This window comes from Marmota flaviventris, chromosome 2, assembly GCF_047511675.1.
Source record: "Marmota flaviventris isolate mMarFla1 chromosome 2, mMarFla1.hap1, whole genome shotgun sequence".
NCBI classification, from domain to species: Eukaryota; Metazoa; Chordata; class Mammalia; order Rodentia; family Sciuridae; genus Marmota; species Marmota flaviventris.
In genome coordinates, this window is record NC_092499.1 from 29,446,790 (window position 1) to 29,471,022 (window position 24,233).

Sequence of the window (24,233 nt, forward strand, 5' to 3'; positions counted from 1 at the left end):
CTCGGTGCTCTCCGCGGACGCCTGCCCCGGCAGCGGTCCTTCCTCTCCGCCCTTGGGGTGGCGGGAGCGGGGCATTGTGGGACAGCTCCGCGGGTCGGGGTCCTCCCGCCTGACTGCCGCTTCCCTGCCGACAGCCGAGGGCAGGAGAGCTTAACCGCCACCAGTGGTGGGGAGATGTCCTTTTCCCTTCCGAAAGCATTTTCAGCCGATCTGGAATGACGTTGAAATCTTTAAAACCTCCCGATAGCATTTTTCTCAGAACTTACAAAATCCCTTTCCGTTGAAGACTGTCTTTCCCATCTTTTCTTAACCGGGGAGAATAAACTACCTACTGTGTGTAATTTACCTGGCCATCGGAGAATACCCAGAGTTAAACTCGATAGAATTTTTTGTATCTTTACCCCTGGTCCTCCAGAGAGCCAGAGGCACCCTGAAAGCTGGGCTTCACACTTAAATTGTCACAAAATGTTGGTGTTACAGAACTGAGGTGTTCCCACGTATCAGAATAGCTAAAATTGCAAATAAATGAGTGTCTTTATAGAGTTGCTAGAAGAATGGAGAATAGACACTAACATACTGCTGTTTGTAATTGACACAGTCTTTCTGAAGCTTTAAAAACTTACGCACTCCCTGTGACCAGCCCCAAAGTCCCACTGAGACCCAGTTGTATATTCATTTTACTCAAAATAGTGGATTATACTCTATGCAAATAGCATTAATGGTGAAATATCAATCTTCTTCCCCCAGGGGGATTGAACCCAGGGGCGCTTAACCACTAAACCACATTCCCAGTCCTTTTTGTATATTTTATTTAAAGACAAGGTCTCCCTAAATTGCTGAGCCTGGTTTTGAACTAGCAATCTTCTTGCGATCCTCTTGCCTCAGCTTCCCAAGCCACTAGCATTACAGGCATGTGCCGCGCGCGCGCGCGTGTGTGTGTGTGTGTGTGTATCTTTATGCCTTTTCAGAATCTTACTTCTATTTCCTCTTTGTCATTAGAGTCATAAACTTTGACCATGAATTCATTTCATCTACCACTATATGAACTGTATTTCATCAGAAATTTACTTTTCTTCCATAATTAGTTCACAATAACTTGGCAAATTTCACATCAAGAATGTTTTGAATTTCAGATTCTTTAAGGCTAAGACTGTCATCTAGGAAACAAAAGAACTATACTTGGATTCTTTCTTTATTCTTTTATATCCTGTTTAATGATGAAATGGATTCTAAAAGCTGCTCCCCAGAAAATGTGGCTTGAGGTTGGTTTGCTCTTATTTCAGGCATGGATAAAAGAAAGCTAAATGTAGTCTTGAAAGTTTCCCCAAATTCATAAAATCTAGCATTCTTTGATAAATACATATAAAATTGCATAAATGATCAAAAACAGAACCAAATATATTAAGAAATCTTTAATTTTTAAACAAAATGTGGATTGAACAAAAGAGGAAAACTTGTCACATTTAACAGATGATTAGAGATTGTGCAAAATAGCTGTAATAATCACTAATTCTTTTTTTTAAATATTTTTTTAGTTGCCAATGGACCTTTATTTTGCCTATTTATTTATGTAAAATGCTGAGATCCCAACCCATTACCTCACACATGCTAGGTCAGTGCTCTACAACTGAGCTACAACCCCAGCCCTAATCACTAATTCTTAAGGTTGTTTATATAGTCAAGAGGTTTATCAGTTGGAATTAGAATGAGCATTGTATCAAATTTCCATAGTCAATTTCTCAATTACGATTCCAATGTAGTTATTTGATGATATTTTTTTAAAAGTCTATTTCTTCCCTTATTGTGTTTTGGTTTGTGTTAAAATAAACCTCTCTGTAGGGCTGGGGTTGTGGCTCCAGAGGTAGAGCACTCACTTAGCATCAGTGAGGCACTGGCTTCCATCCTCAGCACCACATAAAGTAAAATAAAGACATTGTGTCCACCTAAAACTAAAAAAATAAATATTAAAAAAAACCCTGTCTGTAAAATTTTACATTGTGTAGGGACAGACGTGGCAAGGCACCAAAGTTAGCAGGAAACAGTTTTATTTGGCTGCAGCCAGAATTAGAGGGCACAGCTTTTGCTCTAATCAATCAATCCTTGATTCTGAACCAGGAATTCAGGTAGGTTCAGAATTTTATACCTAGCATGTAAGGGGAGGGGCTCAGAAGTTCACAGTCTGCAGAAGTTCACATAAAAGCAGCTTTTTCTTTCACTGTTTTGGGCAAGTTAACCCTTCAAGGACAACACCTGAGAAGGGGAGAGCTTCTTCTCCCCTTTCTTCCCTCCAGCTGCCAGCTGTTACCATGGGGCTTAATTGGTAACATCTCTTATCTTAGAAATGTAGACATCTCTGTGAAGCCCAGCTCAAGGCCAGAGGCCTTGTTTGCACATTTCTATAAACTACTATACTGGATACATGTTTGTGAAAAACTAGTAAGGGGGTGTCCTGCATCTGCAGTGCTGATTTCTTCCCGACCAGTCGCCAAGTAAAATAGGGCAACACGAAAATAGGAAGTTTATCTACATTGAACTCTTTCGTAGAGACTCTTTTGCTGACAGTCCTAAAATCAGCCATGGTGAAGATTTCTGGAGAAGCCCAGTTAAGACTTTTTGTGGAGGAGGGGGTGCCACTACAACATGAACCCCCACCCCCATATCTGGAGGTGTACACTCACACACACACACACACAAACACACATACACACACACACACACACTTCTTTGGTTGGGGTAATAATCTGAAACTTGAATTCAATTTTTAAAATAACATTAACTTGGGGAAGGAACTATTAATATTACAAACTAGAGTGACAGCTCTTCAATTTGCAAAGACGAGAACCCCCTTCCCATATTCTGAACGCAAGATCAATGGAGCAACCAAAGTCAAAAGCTAGTAATTTCTTCCAATTCTACACATTTTAAAACTTTGGAATAAAAACTCAAAACTTTATCTATGATTATTTTGAGAAGTTAAACCTCACCCACATACTGTAACTTTTTTTGGTGGAGGAGCAAAAGGTAGGAGAGAGGAACTCTATATTTCTGTCAGAAATTACATCGTCTACACATGTAGTTACCAATTTTGGACTAGAACCTACAATCTGCCTATTTTAAAGTATAGTTTTGACCTAAAATGTGAAGTTTTTAAAATTATGAATACAGAGATAAGGGAGAATCAAAGCAAGGGTTTCTCAGTAATTGATTGCCATTTTTAAGGCAATAATTATCTGAGGGTTGCTAACTTTCTCTAAAGATTCTGGAAGAGGTGGCAACTAGAAAAATATCAAATTATTATTAACAGCAGAAAAGATTCTGTGACTTCAGTCTACCATCAACTAGCCTCTGTATTGTCCTGCTGAAATTCACTTTAGCTTCTGAGTATTATGAGAAAATTATCATAACCCAGTGGCTCCTCATCATAAAACCAATGGCCTAAATTCATGTATTTCTCCCTGTTCAAAACATATCTAAAATGTTTGGGATAGATACGCAAAATCCTTGGGAATATAGAGGGTGACAGAGAAGATAGTTGAGAAGGGTGGGGAAATGGAAGATTGAAAGCTCATTTTCAATCTGCAATTACCTTGAGCTAAAGCTCAAACAAACCAGACATGGAAACATGGATAGTTACAAAGCTATAGGGTGTGATGTACTTGAATAGAGTATTTTCACTTCTTTTAAAAGTTTGCAGATGTCCATGAAAAGTTCAGATCTCCGTCATCATTTTTCAAAACTATTCTGGATTGGGGTAAAACTCAGTGGTTGAGTGCTCACCTAGCATGCATGAGGGCCTGGATTCTCTTGATTTACTCTGAAAAATATTCTGAACTTTACTGTCTAGTTAGCCTTTACTCTATGTGCAAGTGCAAAAATTCCAAGATTTTTTTCCAAGACTCAGTCTGAGCAATAGCATGAGCTGCTCACCTTCTAAAGCAGGCACCCCTAATATAAAATCCAGGTCTACAGAGAAAAAAGGGCTATAAGAAGGACTTATTTTGTGTCCGGCACAAGGGTAGCTTAGAAGAGTGAAAATTTTCTTCTGTGAAGTACTTCATAGCTAGGTCAGCATAAACAGAGCTCTTCCAATGCCTCCCATGCTCTCCAACCATAAAAGGAAATAGGCACTGGCTTTTTCAAAAAGGATAAGATTTTCCTGATGGGCTGGATCCATGGGGTCTTCCAGGGCTTCTTAAACTTGTATGCTCCCAAATTAGTGGCAGAGATTTTGTCTAGACCAAATAGCATTCCTGGCAGGATTAAACTACAACATGTCTGGGGAATTGCTGATGCAGCCATTGATGTCACAACTGCATCTGTATTTGGGATTCTTTCTTTCTTTTAAGGAATTGCAGCAATCTTTTTATTTTATTTTATTAGTTGTAGATGGACACAGTGACTTTATTTTATTTATTTTATGTGGTGCTGAGAATCGAACCCAGTGCCTCATACGTACTAGGCAAGCGATCTACCACTGAGCTACAGCCCTAGCCCGGGGGTTCTTTCTTTTCTTCCTTCCTTCCTTTCTTTTCCAGTGCTGGGGATTAAATTCAGAGCCTTGCTCCTGCTAGGCAAGCACTATACCATAGAGCTACACCCCCAGTATATGCCCTTTGGAAGCAAGCTATCAAAGGAAAATGCCAATTCTGTCCCTTTGCAGGAGTCAATCATTCCAATGTTTGGACTTTTGACCTGCAGATCAAAAGCCGGGTGGTGGGGGGGGAGACAAATATGGAAAGAGAAGGAAAAAAGTATGATTATTAATGGGGGTCAAAAAGTCCTCAATAAAGGAAAGCCTTTTATGGGTTTATCAGATAGCTCTTTTGTTTGTTTATTAATTCAACATGTATTTGCTATATTTTCTAACCCATTAGTACTACTTTATTTTCTTCTGGTCCTAATGTGGTCATCCTAAATGTATTTCTCTTTCCCATCCCATTTATCTTTAGGGGGCTTTGTACAAATTTAGCCACCTCTAAAGTAATCTAAGTTTAATTCCTTAATGATTAGAGGTGGATCTTTGCCAAAAATGGCAAAGCCAGAGTAGCAAAATCTGGACAAGCCAGGAGACTTGCTTGAGATTCACTCAATCCTCCATCATCAAACATGTCACTCAGATAAGGAAAAGGACCATCTCCTATAAAACAGGAAAGGGCATATATGAATACATGACCAGCGCAACTCCACATCATGTACAACTCCACATCATGTACAACCACAAGAATGGAAACTTATACTCCATGTATATCTGATATGTCAAAATACACTCTACTATCATGTATAACTAAAAAGAACAAATAAAAAAAGAAAATAAATAAATAAACCAGAAAAGGGGATGAATTTTGGGTTAGATGAAAATACATTTAATAGACTCTGATGTCCAGACAACACTTTCTAAATAAAATTATAATCGTATAATTTATCTTTTTAAAAAATATCTGCCTATTTTATTTGAAAAGAAAGCATGTTTTAGTTGAAATGATTTGTTGTTGTTTTTAAATAGGTATTTATTTGGACTACTTTGAAGCTGTAAATGCAAAAATATTTTTATATTTGTTTTCCTTGTAAAAATCACTGGTAAATAGAAAACAAGTAAAAATTAGCATCAAAGATGTGGAGAGAGTTTTGGCTTGAAGTATAAGTCCTAAAAAACTTAAGCAAATAGTTCTACAGTCTTTAAGTTATGAAATTATAATACCTTATTTAAACAAATAAAACCAGAAATCCAAATCTAAAGAACCTTTCAATTTCTAAATGAACTTAAGATACAGTTAGAGGGGCTGGGGATGTGGCTCAAGCGGTAAAGTGCTCGCCTGGCATGCACGGGGCGCTGGGTTTGATCCCCAGCACCACATAAAAATAAAATAAAGATGTGTCCACTGAAAAATAAATATTAAAAACTTCTCTCTCTCTTCTCTCTCTCTCTCTCTCTTAAAAAAAAAAAAAGTTACAGTTAGAGTCACCGAAATCTAATTAAACAAAAAACAAAATTAAGGGATATAAAATTCTAATGCCAGCGACCATTTCTAAATTTACAAGTCTAGAGGCAAGTTAGAACACATGTAGCTACTAAAGTGAAAGCTCAGGTGCACATATTAAGGCTCTGAGTTTTACAAAGTGGTTTTTATTTTTTTAGTGCTGGGGATAAAAATTAGGGTCTCAAGCATGCTAGGCTAGCTCCCTACTGTGAAGCTGTCCTTTAGCACAAAGGCGATTTGTTTTTCTTTCTTTTTTTAAGAAAAAGAAAATGCTTGGGGATCGGGGACTCACTCATGCCCCCCAAGTACTCTACCACTGAGACCAGCCCCAACAGTGATTTTGTTAACATTCAAATATCTCTGTATATCTTAATCTGCCTCTTTAAAAACTAGATAAACCTCAACCATTTCTGGATCCAAGATTAATTTCTTTTTAAAAAAATTTTTTTTAGTTGTTGATGGAGCTTTATTTTATTTATATGAGGTGCTGAGAATAGAACCCAGGGTCTCACACATGCTAGGCAAGCGCTCTACCACTGAGCCACAACCCCAGCTCCCCAAGATTAATTTCTGAAGCAAACCAGAATATATATACAAGCATAGAGATCCTCAAACCATTCTTGGAATATAATTTTTCAATCACAGACTTCAAGATACTGATCTGGGCTGGGCTCAGTGGTTCATGCCTGTAATCCCAGCAATGTGGGAAGCTAAAGCAAAAGGATCTCAAATTCATAGGACAGTGTTAGTAATTTAGTGGCTCCTCAGCAATTTAGTAAGGCCCTGTTTCAAAAAAAAAAAAAAAATATATATATATATATATATATATATATATATGGCTAGGGATGTAGCTGAGTGGTAAAGCACCCCTGGGTTCAATCCCCAGTCACCAAATGGGGGGAAAAAAAATATATATATATATATATATATATATATATATATATATATTTGTTTATTTTGGTTCAGTAATTTACTCCCCCCATCTGGAAGGAAATCTGGTTGGACCTTCTGCAATGTTTCCAAAACTTACCCCTATCAGCTATGTCTTAAAATATCCGATTCCTAAGAATCCTGGAGGTCAAAATAAGGGATAAGCCAGACTGGGCTCTTAAAATTAAGAAAACCAAATTGTTTAGGTCATTGATTCATACACTCAACCTTTTCGCATGAAATTCTTTAAAGGCCAGAGCTTGGCGTTTAAAGAATTTGACTCACACCCTGATTTTAGTATCACCTAACTGTTTGATTTGGTTAAGTTTTTGAGACAGGGTCTCTAAATTGTCCAAGTAGGCCTTGAACTTGTCGTTCTTCTGACTCATCTTCCTGAGTAGCTGAAAATGCAGGTATGTGTCACCACGCCTGACTCTTATCATTTGAAACAAGAAACGGCAACAGGAAAAGTTAAATTAACACAAAAATCCGCTTAGTAGGAAGAGGCAAACAAGCAGTCAATGCCAGAAAGTTTGCAGCAATTTTATGCTTAGCACGTAGCAAACACCGTAAGGGTATATTGTCAAGAAACAACAGTCTGCTGCACTAGGAGATTGGAGGGTGGGCAACCGTCTTGAGAAGTACGCAAGCAGATGATTAAATTTAGATCCCAGCCAACATTTAGGTGAATGAATGTTCCACCTGATATCTAGGAGACAAAATTAAGCGCTTAGTTTTCAGATGACAAATTGGCTAGTGAAGAAAAGCAGGCAGTCAATTCCCCCAATCCGCGGCCAGGCGCTCTGCGGAAAGACCTCCGGTACCCAGCATCCCGGAGACGGCCAGCAGGTGGCGGAGTTGCAGCCCAGCGAGGCGCGGCTCTGGAGTGGAGAATCAGCGCAGGGCCCAGGGGCCCCGCCTGCTGGACGACGCATTGGTGGACAGTCACCTCCACTTCGATGGGGGGTTTTCATCTTGCTCCACGCATCTGGTTAAGGCCGGCCGGCGTGAAGCTGCATGCCGGGGAGTCACTGCCCCACCGTCGCTGGGCAGGTCCCACCCCCCTCTTGGCTGTTCGCCTGGTAGTGGACAAGCGAGTGGGAGACGCCGGGCGGGTCACCCGCTGCCGCGCGAATATCCAGGAGCTCGTCTGCCAGCCTAGTCTTGGGTGTGACGTCAAGGTCGTGGCCTTTTGCTAGAAAAGGGATGATGTGGACATTGACATCCAGGGCTGGAGCGGGGCTCGGAGGTGCATCACGGGCTGCTAGCCACCGGGTGCGGGCATCGTGGTGGCTTTGATCCCAGCCGAGAATGACATGGCCTGGCGTGCACGGGTCGGAGGGCCAGGGTCCAGAGACAGGACCTGGGGCCCCACTTAGCAAAGAGCTGCAAGAGGGAGAAGAAAACCCGCTCCAAAGAGACAGGATCTTAACCCGAGAAACAAAAAATTAAAGATTTCTGACAAAAGAATGTCAGCTGGTTGCCGTCTCTAAAATCTCTCACCGGCCACCAAGGGGCACTATTTCCTAAACCTGCTAGAAGGAAGCCACGTGTGCTAGGTACCTGCCAAATTCAAATCTTTGACCCAGACTGTCGCGGTTAAAGTTTAAATGTTTCAGATGAGACACTGGATTGAACTATAATATGGCAGGGGGTGAGAGCAGAAACTAGCACAGAAAATTGTCCCGACTTGAATGCCAGAAAACCTTAAAAGTAGCCCAGTTGGGATGGAAGGGACAAGGGATGGGATAAGGATAAAAAGACAAATTTTGCTGTTTCATTGAGAAAGTAGAATAAGAGGTATAAAGAAATAAACTCTCAAAGTACATGTATAAAGACATGAATTGGTGTGAGCATACTTTATATTCAAACAGAGATATAAAAAATTGTTCTATATGTGTAATAAGAATTGTGATGCATTCCGCTGTCATGTATTTAAAAAAGAAAAAAAAAAAAAAAAAAAAAGAAATAAACTCTGTTCTCCTGTGGTCTGGCACAAGTATTAATGTATATTTTTGTATGCAGAAAAAATAATACAGCATATACCTTTTATATTTGGCTTTTTTGTGGGTGTGGCTTTGAACCCATGAAATAAAACCGTATTTTCTCATCCATTCATATATTTGTGTGTATATGAATTTTAAAAAAGTTCTGAAAGGGTACACTTCAATTTGTAACAGTAATAAACTTGGGAGAAGACTGGTATTCTTTTATTAAGATAAAAGAATCTTATTTTGTCTGTATTACTTGAATCTCTTATGGTGAAGAATGTAGCATTAAGCCTAAATTAAAATTTAATTTCTACTATAGAATTCCACCTTAATTCATATGCATGGGTAAAATGAGGTTAAATAATCCAGGTGAACACATTCAATTAAACTGCTTGTCAAGGAAAATGGTGTATATATAAATCTTGAGTTTTGGGGAACAATCACATTTTCAAATGTTTTATTTCATTACTATAAATAATAATTGTTATGCATCCTAATTTCTGAATCTAATCAATACTGAGAGCATATGGGATTGCACCAAGACTTTCTGGTTCAGAGTGGAAGGATGGCCTTAGCCTACGGAACTCCATTTTAAAATAAACCTGCAGTCTCACCATGCACAAGCCCACAGAGCCCTCTAATATGTCATAAGGCATAGCCTGATAAAAGCAAGTCACTTTCCACATCCCTGATAAGAGTCAGAGTGAAGTCACTTAATACAAACATGTCATTTGCCTTAACCCTGATAAGAGTCAGAAGGGTAATATCAGGGTGGAAACCACCAGACCATAGGCCCTGATGTAAGAAATCTGGTAATAGCTGATAGGGACCAAAAAGGCATGTAGAAGCCCAAAAATTTAGTATAAATAATGGAGCAAATGAACAGACATTCAAGCCAGCCGATGCTGATGCACATACCCTGAAAGCCTGATGAGAACCTAGACTGACATCCCAACTCTTCTCATCATCTGCCTGATCCTCTGCATGGTCCTCACTGCTTTCAAACTCTACAGCAGTCTCTTGACCCTGGTGAAAAAGGCGACTTCTCCTTAGGACCAACCGTCTCCTCAGCCAGCTGTCAACTCCACACCAGGCGAAGACTCTGTCAGTTCCTGACCCGATCATAGTGGTCTGAGTGAGTGTGCATCTTCTGGACTTAAGACCTAAGACTTAAGAGTTTAAATCTAGCACTTAAGCTTAGCATGCAGAGGGAATGTCTGTAATAGGTCTGTCATGATTAAGAGTGTTTGCAGTGCTTAGAGTTAACTTAGAATTTGTTTGCTTGGAATTAAATTGTGTTTATTGCTTTTCTCAGCCTGAATTATTGGGTTTGAAGTGCCCAGCATTAAGGATTGTCATTTCTTGATTAAGAACCTATAGGGTGAAATTGTATTGATTTTGAGTGAACAAAGCATTGAAAAAGGCATAGCACATGGACATTCTTTTTTTCTCCCAACTGCATATGTTGCTCCTTTGCCCATTGCAACACAGAGTAATCTAACAATTCTGTTTTCTTTGGAAAGTACTTGTTAAAGTCCTTGTCTGTGTGGTCCTTTAGCCATATATGCATGGAAAAACTACTCAAATATTTTACTTTTGCCTCCAAACCCATCATTACACTGGCCATGAATATTGGAATTTGTACATACCTGCATTTTAACACCTACAAAAATATAATGTCTTCCACGAGCTTTGATTTTCTCAGAGTTCAAAGGTCATTCAAAATGAGTGTAGTGGGGCACAGTGGCACATGCCTGTGTACTCCCAGCAGCTTGGAAGGCTGAGACAGAAGGATCAAGAGTTCAGAGCTAGCCTCAGCAATGGCAAGGCCCTCAGCAACTCAGTGAGACCCTGTCTCTAATAAAATACAAAATAGGGCGTTTCCACCATGAGACCAGCGCACTGGTTTCATTAAAGAGGTTCTTGGCATAAAAGTTAGCTAGTGAGATCAAAATAAAACACACAGACTCAATTACCTTTTTCTATGACCAGGTCCAAGACGGCTCTCACCTTTCTGGCTCACACTTCGAACCACCTGGTAGGGCAGCAAGGATTACTCAGGGCTAGCAGGAGAGAGAGAGGCAGAGCACGCCAGGGAGTGGCTTTTTATTGGGGAACAAGAAATTCAGGGGAGAATTCCATCCAATGAAGGTCGAGGGAGGCAGCACTCCAAGGTCAGGGTCAGTGATTGGCCTCAGGGTCAGTGGTCAGTCACACCCCCACACGGACAGGCTCTCGCACCAGGAGAGGGTGGGGAAAGCTCCGACACAGTTTAGCCAGAGCGCCTCACACCCAATCCGGGAGGTGCCCAATCATGTGTGAGAATGGCTTCCCACAGGGCATATGATATGGCTCAGTGGTTAAGTGTCCCTGAGTTCAATCCCTGGTACCCTAAATAAATAAATTAAATAATTTAATTAAATAAGTGTATAAAATAGCTTAGTTGTGATAAATTTGGAATAAATAAGTATTTTTTTTTGTTTTAAATTGCCTGAAATACATAATAGGCTTGCAAAATATTTTATTTATTTATTTTTAGTTGTAGTTGGACACAATATTTTATTTGTTCATTTTTATATGGTGCTGAGGATTGAACCCAGGGCTTTTCATATGCTAGGTGAGTGCTCTACCACTGAGCAACAACCTCAGCCTGCAAAAATATTTTTAAGTGACACCTAAGACCATAAAAGTTATATATACTTATGGGGTACCATGTGATGTTTTGATACGTGTATACATTATGTAGTGTTTATGTCAGGTCTCCTCAAACATTTATTCATATTTTATGGTAAAGACATCCCAAATCCTTCCTTCTAGCTTTTTAAAACATATAGTAGCTTATCATCATCTATAGTCACCCTCCTGTGTTTTGACACACTCTTCTTACTTCTAACTGTAACCTAGTACCCATTGATCAACCTCCCCCTGCCCCCACTCTCCAGCCTCTAGTAATCACCATTCTACTCTAAACTTGGCTATATTTTCCTTTTCTTCCTCCCCTTCTCCCATTCTCCTCATCCTTCTGTACTGGGAATTTAACTCAGGAGAGTTTACCTCTGGGCTACATTCCCAGCTTTTCTTTTTAATTTTACTTTGAGACAGGATCACACTAAGTTGCCAAGGCTGGCCTCAAACTTGTGATTCCCTGGCCTTAGCCTCCTGAGTTGCTGGGATTACAGGTGTGCACTACCATGCTGGGCTCAACTGTGTTGTGTTTTCTGATTTGCTGTTTATTGTTTTCCTCTTTAAAAAGTGTCTCCACTTGAATTCCTTTTAGGTGTCAACTACTTTGAGCCACTGAGCTTCAAGTAAAAATTATTGGCATTCGAGTACAGAGTTGGGCTGACTCAACTCTCCCACCAACTAGATGTGATTCTTAATCCTCCCAGATTCCAATCTCCCCACCTGAAGAAATAATAGCTAACATCTGACAGTTAAATTATATTAAGTGCCTTATGTGGGTTGTCTAATTTATTCATAACAGTGCGGTGAAGTGCTTTTTATTATACCTACTTTATTTTTCCCCCTACTTCATAGTTGAGGAAATGGAGGTCTAGACAGTTTTAACAACTTACAGGTTAGTAATAAGTGGTGGAGCCTGATCTCTCTCTCTTGTAGAGGCATCCCCAGTGATACTAACTTTTACATCACTTAATATGTCTTCGTGCGATAATCTTTGGGAGAAATTGATTTCTAAGCTTTGCTTTTATTTTATGGATGTTGTAAAATTTGTGTAATTAGTTGGCTTTCCCAACCCATCTTTAGAGTGGAAGGTATACCAGGGAGTGAGTTAAAGTTGAGACTCTCAGAAGTCTCTTCATGGTGGGAGGCCATCCTCGCACGTGATTTGAGTTACCTCCTGGCTGGGCAAGAGACGCTTAGACACATCTTTGTGTCCAGAGCTTTCCCCACCCTTCTCAGGTCTGAAGGCTTGTCCGTGTGGAATTATGTCTGGCCACAACCCCTAAAGACCCAATTGTTGCATCTGACCTTGGGACACTGCCCCCCCCTAATCTTCATTGGATGGGATTTTCCCCAGAATTTTTTGTTCCCCAATAAAAGTCCACTCTCTGTCGTGTTCTGTCTCTCACTGGCCTCTTCAGTAAACCTAGCTACCCTAATAGGTAGCTTGAGGCTGGAGGTAGGAGAAGCCGTCCTGGAGCTGGTTTAAAGGTAATTAGAGTCTGTCTCTTTAATTCAAACTCCCTTTTGGATTTCTCACGTAGCTGAACCTTCATTTATGAAGCCTGTGCTGGCTGTGGGCTAAAATCATGGAAAATTATACTATATGGTGAATGACTGCACTCCAGAGTTTTAACAGTTAGTCAAAATCAAGTTACCTCTTTGGAACCTTTCATTTCATTCATTAGGACCAAATGGGCATTTGCTTGGATAGACTCAATTTGGTAAAAGATTTTGTATGTACCCAGGAAACCATGATCTTTTAAAATATTTGTTTAGTTGTAGTTGGACACCAAATCTTTATTTTACTTATTTATTTTTATGTGGTGCTGAGGATCAAACCCAGTGTCTTGCACGTGCTAGGTGAGTGCTTTACCACTAAGCCAAACCTCAGTCCCAGGAAACCATGATTTTATGTGAAGAAAGCTTCAGGTTTTCTCTGATGTCTCAGAAAAAAATTTCTTGTGCTCAGGTATCTCCGGACTCTAGATTGTGCTTCAGCTGCAGTGGGTTGAAGCAGATCCATTCTAGTCCTTCCCTCATGGAAAGTAACAAGAGCAAGATGGTGCTGGGAGGAAGTATGATTTGGCAGGTATACATGACATCCAAAGATGAAGGCCATGGCCCGCAAGGTAGAGTCCTGAAATCTTAGCATCAAGGGCATTCCTCCTGACAGGCAGGGACCATATAGTGACTGGGAATCCATACAGATGGTAAACATAAAGAAAGTATATCAACAGGGACATGCCCCCAGTCATCAGTCTAGCGGTTGGGGACAAGGCTTGAGTAAATTTTCAGGAATGCATAATGGCAAAAATGTGGCAGAAGCCATATTTTTGGGACCTGAGTGGGAAAGTTTCCAAAGCTCAGACTAGATCAATTAGGGCCCAAAGGAGAAATGAGATTTCAGAACAATACGGAAACTCATCCTCAGAACTAGACACAAGGCTAAAGGTAGACCAGCAACTGAGAGTCAGGCAAGCACTTCTTACATTTCTTTTGCCTAAAAGAAGATTAATCCTATACAGATAAGATCAGGTTTAAATCTATACACTGGGTAAAGTTCAGGGAGAGAGGAATGGGTCCAGCAGCGAAGGAAGGAGGGTTGAAAAGGCTGAGTCCAGCAGGACCTGACAAGGAAGCTGTTTGCTTTTGTGATAAAAAGTTTCCTAAGTGTTCTGGCAAGCCTAACAGAAATTGTAGAATTAATATTTTTATGAATGATATTTGGTCTATGATTGCAAAGTCATATTTTGCTGTGCTGGACAGATTTTTTACCATTGAGATATTTTTGAAAAAAAATTTGAATTTGCTGCCAGGCATCTTCTTGTGCCCTTGAATGAGCCCTAGGCTCACCTCCGTAGAATACTGCTTCACCCAAAATTGCATGCACAGAGGCTGTAGAAGGAGGAAAGTAAGGTGGATCAATACAATGGCCAGTTTCTGGATAGAAGATTATCTGGGGTTTGTTTTTTCCATGAGCTTGTAACCTTTCAGAGGCTATATGAGCATAGAATTCACTTTTCCAGTTATGATCATCCAGGCCAACAATAAACAGGAAGGGTCCCTGTGCCTTTTCCAGTGGAATAAGACTTCGATGGTTGTGTTCCTCCAGTGGATTTTTCCAGATGTCTACCAAATTCAAAAGGCCTGACTCAGTGATTTTTTTGTTACTTAGCTCATTGCCAAGATCAGGAATAATCATATCCTTGTAATGCAGAGGAGCTATTGTGTTGGCCACACAGGCGTTGATAAGTACAGTGGCTGTGATGCCCTTCAAGAAAGAAGCCATTGAGAGACATAGGTCACCTCCTTTGGAGAAACCAAGAAGCCCAACATTGGGACCTTTCACCTGATAAGAAAATAAAGAGAAAACAAGTTTAGAATTCCTAAGTGGAGGACCAAAACAATGATTTCACATTCTCTAAATAGCTTTCTCACATACAATTTTCTTCCCTTTCTTATGCAACATCTATGAAGTTCAAGTTGTCTTCTAATAAACAAATTAATTGATTTCCTAGTATATAGGCCATCCCCTAATATGTATGAAGTCTGGGTCAAGAATATACACAGAGGCCCTTATACTCTAAGTCAAATGAGCAAACTGTTAAATAAATGCATCATTCTTTTCCCCAAGCTTGATAAATACACCACCATAACAATTTATAAGGTCAGGTTCAAATTTAAAATCTTAGAGCTTGCTGGAATTCTGTATTGGGACATGGCATGGAAAACAAGTCAATCACTGACTCCAGCCTCTGGGCCAGCCTCCTTCTCTTCCCACTCCAGGCTCCTTTATATACCTTGAGGGACCTCTCATATTTGTGTGTAGACACCCAGTATGCATGTTTAAAGCCTAGGTGTAGTATACATACTGATGGACCCAAAGAAGGAGCATAGAGCAGGAAGCAGGGTCAGAGCTGTTAGGCAGAGAATCTGGGTTTCCAGATCCCAAGGGCATGGTGGAGAGCATGTGGGTTCCAGGTGGACACAATCCCTTGGTCCCTCAGCCGCCTTATTCTATGGGCAGGGGTCCAATCAAAGGAGGGCCAAAGTATGATAATCTAAACTAAAAGGTGGAGAATGAAAGTCTTTCCTTCAGGTTTAAGCGCAGAATTGGTAGTATATGTTGGGTTCTTATTTTTTCAGGGCCTTATCTCCCCTAAATAAACTACCCTTCGCAGTTTAAGGTCATCTAGGTTTTAGCAACTTTGCTAAGAGACCAGTCCCTAAACTCCAATAAGATTAGATTATCCCACAGGCCTTGAAGAACATTTTATCTTTAGTATTAGAATGTTTGGGTCTCTTTAAATCTAGATGGTAGCAAAGAGTATGTATCATTCCATTATTTATAATCATACCAAAATGTTTGAATTAACTTTTTTTCTGTTATCAAAGATTTCTTTTATCAAACCATAATACTATTATTACACTTAACATTAATGATTCCTTAATATCATCAAATACACAATTCCTATTCAAAAGTCACCAATTATCTCAAAAATGTCTCTGTATACTCAAACTTTTCCCACTACACATTTACATTAATATTATAAATGAGAAAAATTAAACTTTAGAGAGATCAATTGCCTTATTCAGGATGATTAGGCTGCTGTGTGGTATATACAGAACCAAAACTCAAAGTTAGTATTGTTTTATTGCTTTTTGGATTATAGTAAATGGTTACAAAAGAAACTGAACAGTCAAGTCTTACAGATGGGAGAAAGATGGTTGGACATGGAAAGAATATTACTAGTAACTTTTGAAGGAGCACTGTGTCTTCCTGCTTATTTCTAGTTCCAGTGCCCTGGTAGGGCTTTTGAATCCAGCCCTGTGTCCACTTGACCCCCTCTCCTCTGAATTCAGCAAGCACCAGAACTCACCTTTGGATGTTGTAGCATAAAGTCTACAGCTTCTTCAAAGTACTCCAGGCGCATATCACTCAAATATTCAGGGAGGTCTTCAAATCTGAAGTAAGCCAGAGCAAGCACAGCAAAACCATGCCCAGCCAGGAGGCTGGCTCTGTATTCACAAAGGCCACCACCACTTCCAAACAGATCGATGATCCCAGGGAAGGGCCCCTCACCTACAGAACACCACAAGTCAAATAACAAGAAGGTTTAGTCTCTCAAAAGATATCCTTGGTTTAAGATTTCTGCAATCAGCAAATAAGTTTTTGAAGCTAGGGAGGTTGGTGAAAGTGGACCCCCCCCCTTTTTTTTTTGTCCTGGGGATTGAATCTAAGGAAGCTTTACCATTGAGTTATATCCCCAGCCCCCCCCCCCTTTTTTTTTATTCCTTGGGGTCTTACTAAATTGCTTAAGCCTTCTCTAAAATGTTGAGAGCCACAGCCAAGTCGGAATGGCCCCTGGCATTTTTGCCAGAAGTAATGTTTGAGAGGCGAGCCATTAAGATGATGCTGGATTGATTCAATTGTATATAGACCCCTGCTGTCTAGGGCGCCCGCTACTTTGGAGTTCTCCTGGGGATTTCCTGGGGAGTTTGCGTTGTCTGGTGGAGGGGGTTCCAGTTGGTGTGGTGTGCCGGAGAGGGGCCGCGTGGGTGGCGTTCGGGAGAGTTCCCGTGGAGTGTGCGTGGAGTGCTGTTGGAGTTCAGGCAATAAAGTTTCCTGTTTGAACATACAAGTGCTTTGTGGTGGCTCAGTGATTTGTGCCCAGCCAGACTGCGGCACTAAAATGCTGAGGCTGTCCTCCAACTGCGATCCCTTTACCTCAGCCTCCCAAATTGCTGAGATTACAGGCGTGTGTCACCATGACTGGTTTATTTTACTTCTTCTTTTTTTTTTTTTTAAATAAGCTACAGGGAGAAGGGAGGGTGAACAAATCCCTTCTTTTCTCCTAATTTTGTCACATATTTTCACAATAATAATAATATAAATAAACCAAGTTAGAAATAACATATGGTGAGATATACATTTCCTTTTTTTTTTTCCTTTTGGTACAGGGGATTGAACCCAGGGGTGCTTAACTGAGCCACATCTCTAGCCTTTTTAAAATATTTCATTCAGAGACAGTCTCACTGAGTTGCTCAGGACCTTGCTAAGTTGCTGAGGCAGGCTTTGAACTCATTATCCTTTTGCTTCAGCCTGAGGAGCCACTAGACATACAAGAGTGCAACACAACACCCAGCTGAGATATACATTTTCTAGCAACTTTTCTTTGAATTTTTCTTACAGTCATCTATTTGAGAATGGAGCAGTAAAGTGCTCTATATCTACAGGAAATCACTAGAATATACTTTCTACCTCCTACTCTCTGCTCTAGCCTTGAAGAGAGCCATCCCTAAATGTGCCATGTTTTTTGCAGCTGAACATTGGTATATGCGATTTCATTTAACTACAATACTATTCTCTCTCCTTCCTCACTTTTTTTAAAAGAAGAAACTATTTTATTTATTAGAAGGTATAAAAGAAGTGAATGAGTAAATTTAAACATCAACAAGAGTAACAAATTTTCAAAATGAATTATATATGGCAGAACAGAAGATATGTGCAAAACTTTACAACTTCAAAGGATCAAAATAAGACTACCAGCCAGGCACAGTGGTGCAGGCCTGTAATCCCAGTAGCTCCAGAGGCTGTTGCAAGAGGATTGCAAGTTCAAAGCCAGCCTCAGTGAAAAGCAAGAGGCTAAGCAACTCAGTGAGACCTTGTCTCTAATAGAATACAAAATAGGTCTGGGGATGTAGCTCAGTGGTCAAGTGCCCCTGAGTTCAATCCCCAGTACCAAAAAAAAAAAAAAAAAAAAAAAAGACTACTAAAGGTTCAATGCAAAAAAAGATTCATTTGAATATACACATTTGGAAATATTCCTAATAAGTATATGTCTGTATATTATATCAATAATTAATATTAAATATATTTAGATCTCTCTCTAGGTATATATGTATATATCTGTGAATATTCACAATTTATCCCAATTGGAAATTTAAAATTGACTAAAATGATTTAAAGATTAAAATACATGGGACACTTATTGGCTTTTTGCCCCTTCCTCCTTACTTTTTGATTTTATTGACTCCTTAGTCTTGAACTTAAATTTAAGTCTCCATTCCTGAAAGCCTTCCCAGATCCCCAAGAAGCTGAGTTGGCTTTGATAGTCTTTAATTTGTTCCCAACAGCAAGCTGGGTCTGTACTTCCCCTGCCATAGCACCTGCCACGCTGTATTATAGGTGCAAGGGTAATTGCGTATATCCTCAAGTAGACTATGAATACAATGAAGCCCATTGTCTGATTTGGTTAGGAACTGCTTCCCAATACATATTAAACCGGTCACACAAGATTGATTTGACTGGATATCAGATACTACAACTGGGTGTGAAGAATGATTGCTCTTCCTTCTTTTAAATGAAAGCCTTTAGAAGATTCTTGTTGAATCCCTGTTGTACTCTTGTGCCAGTCTCTAGTAATTTGGAAATGTATATATTTTAGTCAGCTTTTCCATTGCTCTGACTAAAAGACCTGACAAGAACAATTTTTGAGTTTATTTGGGGGCTCATGGTTTCAGAGGTCTCAGTCTATAGATAGCAGGTTCCATTCCTTGAGTCTTGAAGTGAGGCTGAACACCATGGTGGAGGAGTATAGTGAAGGGAAGCAGCTGAAGCTATCCCACCAGGAAGCAGAGAAAGAACTCTGCTCAAAAATGACAAAATATATACCCCAAAGACACCCCAGCGACCCACCTTCTCCAGCCACACCCTACCTGCCTACAGTTACCACTCAGGGAATACCATCAAGGGATTAATTAACTCATTGACTAAGGCTGATAACCCAACCATTTCACCTCTAAACCTTCTTGCATTACCTCACACCCTCAGACCTATTTTGTATTCTATTTAGAGACAAGGTCTCACTGAGTTTCTAGGTGTAAGACCCTACTCCAGCCTTAGGAGTTCACCATGTAGTGAGCAACTCATATTTAAGGTTAGGGATTGCTCAAGAGCTAAAAAAGCTAAAAAAAGAGTTTTTAAGAGTTAAAAAACATAACACATTCTCTTATTTTGGGGAATAATCACAGTATTCAGGTTAGGAATACTGTGCACTACAGCAACTCTAGCACTTTTATACACTAAGAGTTGAATTCAGGAATTTGATTGGAAGGAATGGACCATTCAGGTCCCTTCTACATACACTGCACCCTCTTTTTACTTAGACTAGGGTTTCTCAACCTCAGTACCATAGCCATTTTGAGCAAGATACTTCTTTGTTCTGGAGGCTGTCCTGTGTGTATTGTGGGTTATTTAGCAGCATTACTGGTCTCTACCTGCTACATAGCAATAGCATCTCCCCCTTCAGTGTGACAACCAAAAATGTCTCCAGATATTGCCAAGTGTCCCTAAAGAAAGGGGACGACTGACAATATAGGAATGGACTGTCAGGGAATATTGTGTTTCAAATGACTTGAGGGCACTCTCTATTTGGAGGGGAGGCAGGTTTTATCCCCTTTGGAAATATGATGTGAAAGGAGGCAAAAGTCACCCTTGCACACTCCAGAAGGCAGTGATGATATAAGTATTCAAAAAACCCAGAGTCTGGCATCTAATTGATTTCTAAATTGAATGCACTCTTTAGCACACAGTAAGGGATTGATAGTGCCTCCAGGGAGTGTCAGGAAACCAAGAAAAGCTTTCATTCAGAACCCTTGGGAATAGAGAGGTGTAATTTAAGCGGCAGAAAGAGCTTGTTTATCATGCCCTTGGGTTCAATCCCCAGTGCCGTGTGTGTGTGTGTGTGTGTGTGTGTGTGTGTGTGTGAGAGAGAGAGAGAGAGAGAGAGAGAGAGAGAGGGAGGGAGGGGTGGGGGAGAGGAGAGATATCCCAGCTACTCAGAGGCTGAGACAAGAGGATCTCAAGTTCCAGGCCACAGCCAGACACTGTCTTAAAATAAAAAATAAAAAGGGTTGAGGGTAATAGCTCAGTTCTGGAGTGCCTCTGATTTCAATCTCCAATACTGAATTTTTCCCCCTAACGGGGGATTGAATTAAGGGGCACTCGACCACTGAGCCACATCCCTAGCCCCAGTTTGTATTTTTAAATTTAGAGACAGGGTCTCACTGAGTTGCTTAGCACCTCGCTTTTGCTGAGGCTGCCTTTGAACTCGCGATCCTCCTGCATCAGCCTCAGGAGCCGCTGGGATTACAGGAGTGCGCCACCACTCCAGGCTCCGAAAAATTTTTAAAAATTGAAAAAAATCAGAACTCACTACAAACTTGGGGACAACTTTAGAGATTGTGGTTCCTAACCACAATCACGTGGTTCGAGGGCCAGGCAAGAGGACTGGGGGACCACGCGTGTCCCAACGACTGGACCAGGTTCTGAGCAGCAGGTGACTCACCTGGCGGCAGGAAGAGCGTGGCCCGCACCTGGCCCGCGCGCACCCGCACCCGCCGCACCCCGGGCGGCAGGAAGTGGCGCTCGTGCAGCGCCCGAGCCAGCAGCCGCCCAGCGTCCAGCACCTCCAGCTCCACCACGAAAGGCGTCTGCACGTCCCGCTTCACCAGGCGCCCTAATGGCTTATCAGGCTTCATGGCCCAGATCAGCCCCATGGGCTCCAGGCCCGCGAAGTTGCCGCCCAGCGCGGGCGTGCGCGCCAGGTCCAGCTCGCCCCTGGCGTCCGCGCGGTAGCGCGCGTGGGCGCGGAAGAGCGCGCCCTTCTCGTCGCGCAGGGACGCGCGCAGCGTGACCTGCTGCCTGGGGGCCAGGCCTTGCACGGTTATGTGTAGCGGCTCGTCCCAGCAGCTGCGGCCCGCGGGCTCCAGGATCAGCTTCGCAATCATGCCCACCCGCGGGGAAAGGGAAAGAAGGATCGGAGAGCTCCTGACCCTGGCCTGGCCTCTCTAGGCGTGGGGGCGGGGGGGGGGGGGAGAAGTTGCCACTGAACCCTTCGCACTATCCTATTGGTTGCGATCCGCTGTGCGAGGCCCCCTAGTGTTTGTAGGGAAAAACAGTCGCCCTGGATGGCCAAAAGGTTACGAGTAACCTTACGTGTTACCTTACGTGTTAAGAGTAAGAATTAATCTTACTTTCCAGCGTGGTGAGGTCGAAATACAGGTAGAAAGGCTGATTGGAAGGCATACAGTTCCAAAAATCTCCATTTTGCAAAGACATCCCAGGTAACTCAGGTGATTCGTGAGCAAGATGGCCTTGATCCCCGCTTACCTCTCAGTTCCTTACCAAGTCTTTTCCTGGAGCTCCTGGAACCTGGAGCTGCCAGAGCAGGTTAATGCTTTTGGAGTCAGACCACCTGGGCTCCAGGGTCTCTCTGCTCGGAGATCTTTAGCAGAGCATCCAATGAAACCTCTGTATCTAGTTTCGTCATCTGAAAAGATTTGTTGGGACTATTAAATGGGCTAACATGTAAAAACACTGTGGCCACAGTAGGCAGGGAAAGAGAACATTGTTTCTCTACTCACAGATTATATAGTCACTGGCATTATGAATTTGTGGTTTTATCAGAATTCTGGCAGGAAACAAGTGACCCTTACAAACTGGGTCATTAGAGAAGAGTTCATAAAAGGACTATTTACAAATGCATGAACAATATTAATAAAGAAAGAGGGAAAGGGAGAAAGAAAGAAAGAGAAAGAGGGAAAGGGCGATGGAACCCAATGAGGATTTGTGTGGCACTGAAGGCCTGAAGAATCAAGTGCTTCCTGGTTAATGCTTTTGGAGTCAGACCACCTGGGCTCCAGGGTCAGGAACTGCCACTTTCCTAAGAGCGAGGCAGGCAAACTTGTGATGATGACACAGGTGTGTATGTGCAGGTGAAGTACATACTGTGGTTTCATTGTACTCTTTCTTTTTTAACATCTTACTGACTCTATGAAAATTCTTTTGACCTTGTAGATGCTATACTTGAAGAACTACTGATCTATTACATAGCCTTTGTTCAAATTTTGCTGATTTTTCTACTAATATCCTTTTTCTGGACCAAAATCCAATCTAGGAGCACATGTTATGGTTAGTTGTTTTTCATCTTTATTTGCTTTTCATGATTGTGACAATTTTAGAGTGTTAGCTAGGATTTTTCTAGAATGTTCCTCCATTTAGGTTTCATGTGGACTGCTGTTTGCCTATGAATGAATTCAGGTTTTGCATTTTGGGGTCAGAATACACAGAAGTACTTTTGTGCCCTTCTCAGTCCAGGATGTCAGGAGGTACTTGATCTCCAGGTCCCAGCAGGATTGGTGTTAATGGGATCCCTGCACTGTCCTTATTCCAGCTCTGGAGTCAGTCATTTCTCCTAGGAGCCATGGTTCCTTTTATTGGAGAAACCAAGATCTCCATGCAAGGTGTGCTTATTGTCACAGGGTTGTCGTAACTTCTAGGCCTTTCAGTACACAGAGTCAGGAAATACATGGCTTCTGACCTCATAGGGAGCTGACAAGGAAGAAAATACAGGGAGATGATAATTCAAATAGTAGTAAATGATATAAAGGAAATAAAATGGGGAGATGTTAAAGCAAATGGCTCGGGGTCACTTTAGCTATAATACTCAGGGCAGACCTCTGAGGATGTGACGTATAAGCCAAGACACAAATAATGAAAAAGAGTTAGGCATGTGAAAATCTGAAAGGAAAAAGCATCTGGGAGTGGGAACAGAAAGCAAAAAGGCTTTGAGATGGGAATGAACTTGGTGAAGTTACACAGAACTCTGCCCTTCACTTCAGCTGCTGAGGAACTTGTCCATGATGAACTTGGGACCTAGATGCATATAACCAACATCAACCACATGCTTATCTGGACCTGGACTCGTTAAGGTGGAACCAAAATTTAAAAGCCCAGACATTTCTCCATAAACATTCAACAGGTTTCCTTTTTTTTTTTTTTTTTAATTGGAGCTCAAACCCAGGGGTGCTTAACTACCAAGCCACATCCTCACCCCTTTTTTGTATTTTATTTAGAGACATGGTCTCACTGAGTTGCCTAGGGCCTTGCTAAGTTGCCAGGGCTGGCTTTGAATTTAAGATCCTCTTGCTTCAGTGTCACGATGGCAAAAAGGTGTGACTTAGGCAGTCAAGGGAGATAAATAAAGAATGTCCACACACTTCTGCCTTTGTGAATGCTTTATTCACTCAAATCACTCAATACAATTTCACTCTATAGGTTCTTAATCAAGAAAATGACAATCCTTAATACTAGGCACTGCAATAGACATGATCAATTCACAGCAAACAATTCTAGATTAATTCTAAGCACTGCAAACACACTTAATCATGACAGGCTCATGACAGACATTCCCTCTGGATGCTAAGCTCAAGCCTTAAAGTCTTAGGCTTTAAGTCCAGCAGATGCACACTCACTCAGACTGTGGTGATCAGATCAGGGACCAAGACAGGCTTCTCCTAGGGTGGAGCTGACAATTCCAGTGGAGGAGAGGGTCATAGGGAGAAGTTGCAGCTCTCACCAGGGTCAACATGTGGCTGTAGTGTTTGAGAGCGGTGAGGAAAATGCAGAGGATCAGGTAAACGATAAGAAGAGTTGGGATGTCAGTCCAGGTCCTCATCAGGCTCTCAGGTATGAGGGCATCAGTGTCGGCTGGATAAATGTTCATTTGCTCCATCATTTATATAAATTTTGGGGCTTCTGACCACCCTTTCAATCCCTATCAGCTGCCACTGGGTCTCTGAGTTA

At 41.4% G+C, this 24,233-nt stretch overlaps 1 protein-coding gene and 1 long non-coding RNA gene across 2 annotated transcripts; one reads left to right on the plus strand and one right to left on the minus strand.

Annotated features, from left to right (window-relative positions):
* Positions 1–9,700: 9,700 nt before the first annotated feature.
* Positions 9,701–12,355, plus strand: LOC114089747 (uncharacterized). Its single transcript, XR_003582229.3, has 2 exons — positions 9,701–10,034; positions 12,177–12,355. It is a non-coding gene; the product is annotated as an uncharacterized lncRNA (long non-coding RNA).
* A 1,025-nt stretch (positions 12,356–13,380) lies between these two features.
* Acot6 (acyl-CoA thioesterase 6) lies at positions 13,381–21,435 on the minus strand. Its single transcript, XM_027931693.2, has 3 exons — positions 20,935–21,435; positions 16,465–16,667; positions 13,381–14,933 (listed from the first exon to the last, which is right to left on the minus strand). Exons 1-3 carry the CDS (start codon positions 21,374–21,376, stop codon positions 14,328–14,330), a joined length of 1,251 nt encoding a protein of 416 aa, XP_027787494.2. The 5' UTR covers positions 21,377–21,435; the 3' UTR covers positions 13,381–14,327.
* Between the last annotated feature and the right edge of the window lie 2,798 nt (positions 21,436–24,233).

What these genes read in the sequence shown, in the direction of transcription:
- Acot6 (XM_027931693.2), bottom strand. Translation starts at nt 21,376, where the DNA reads ATGATTGCGAAGCTGATCCTGGAGCCCGCGGGCCGCAGCTGCTGGGAC. An exon ending in CACGCTCTTCCTGCCGCCAG is followed by an intron (nt 16,668 to 20,934) that starts GTGAGTCACCTG and finishes GGTGTTCTGTAG; the next exon opens with GTGAGGGGCCCTTCCCTGGG. An exon ending in TTATGCTACAACATCCAAAG is followed by an intron (nt 14,934 to 16,464) that starts GTGAGTTCTGGT and finishes TTTTCTTATCAG; the next exon opens with GTGAAAGGTCCCAATGTTGG.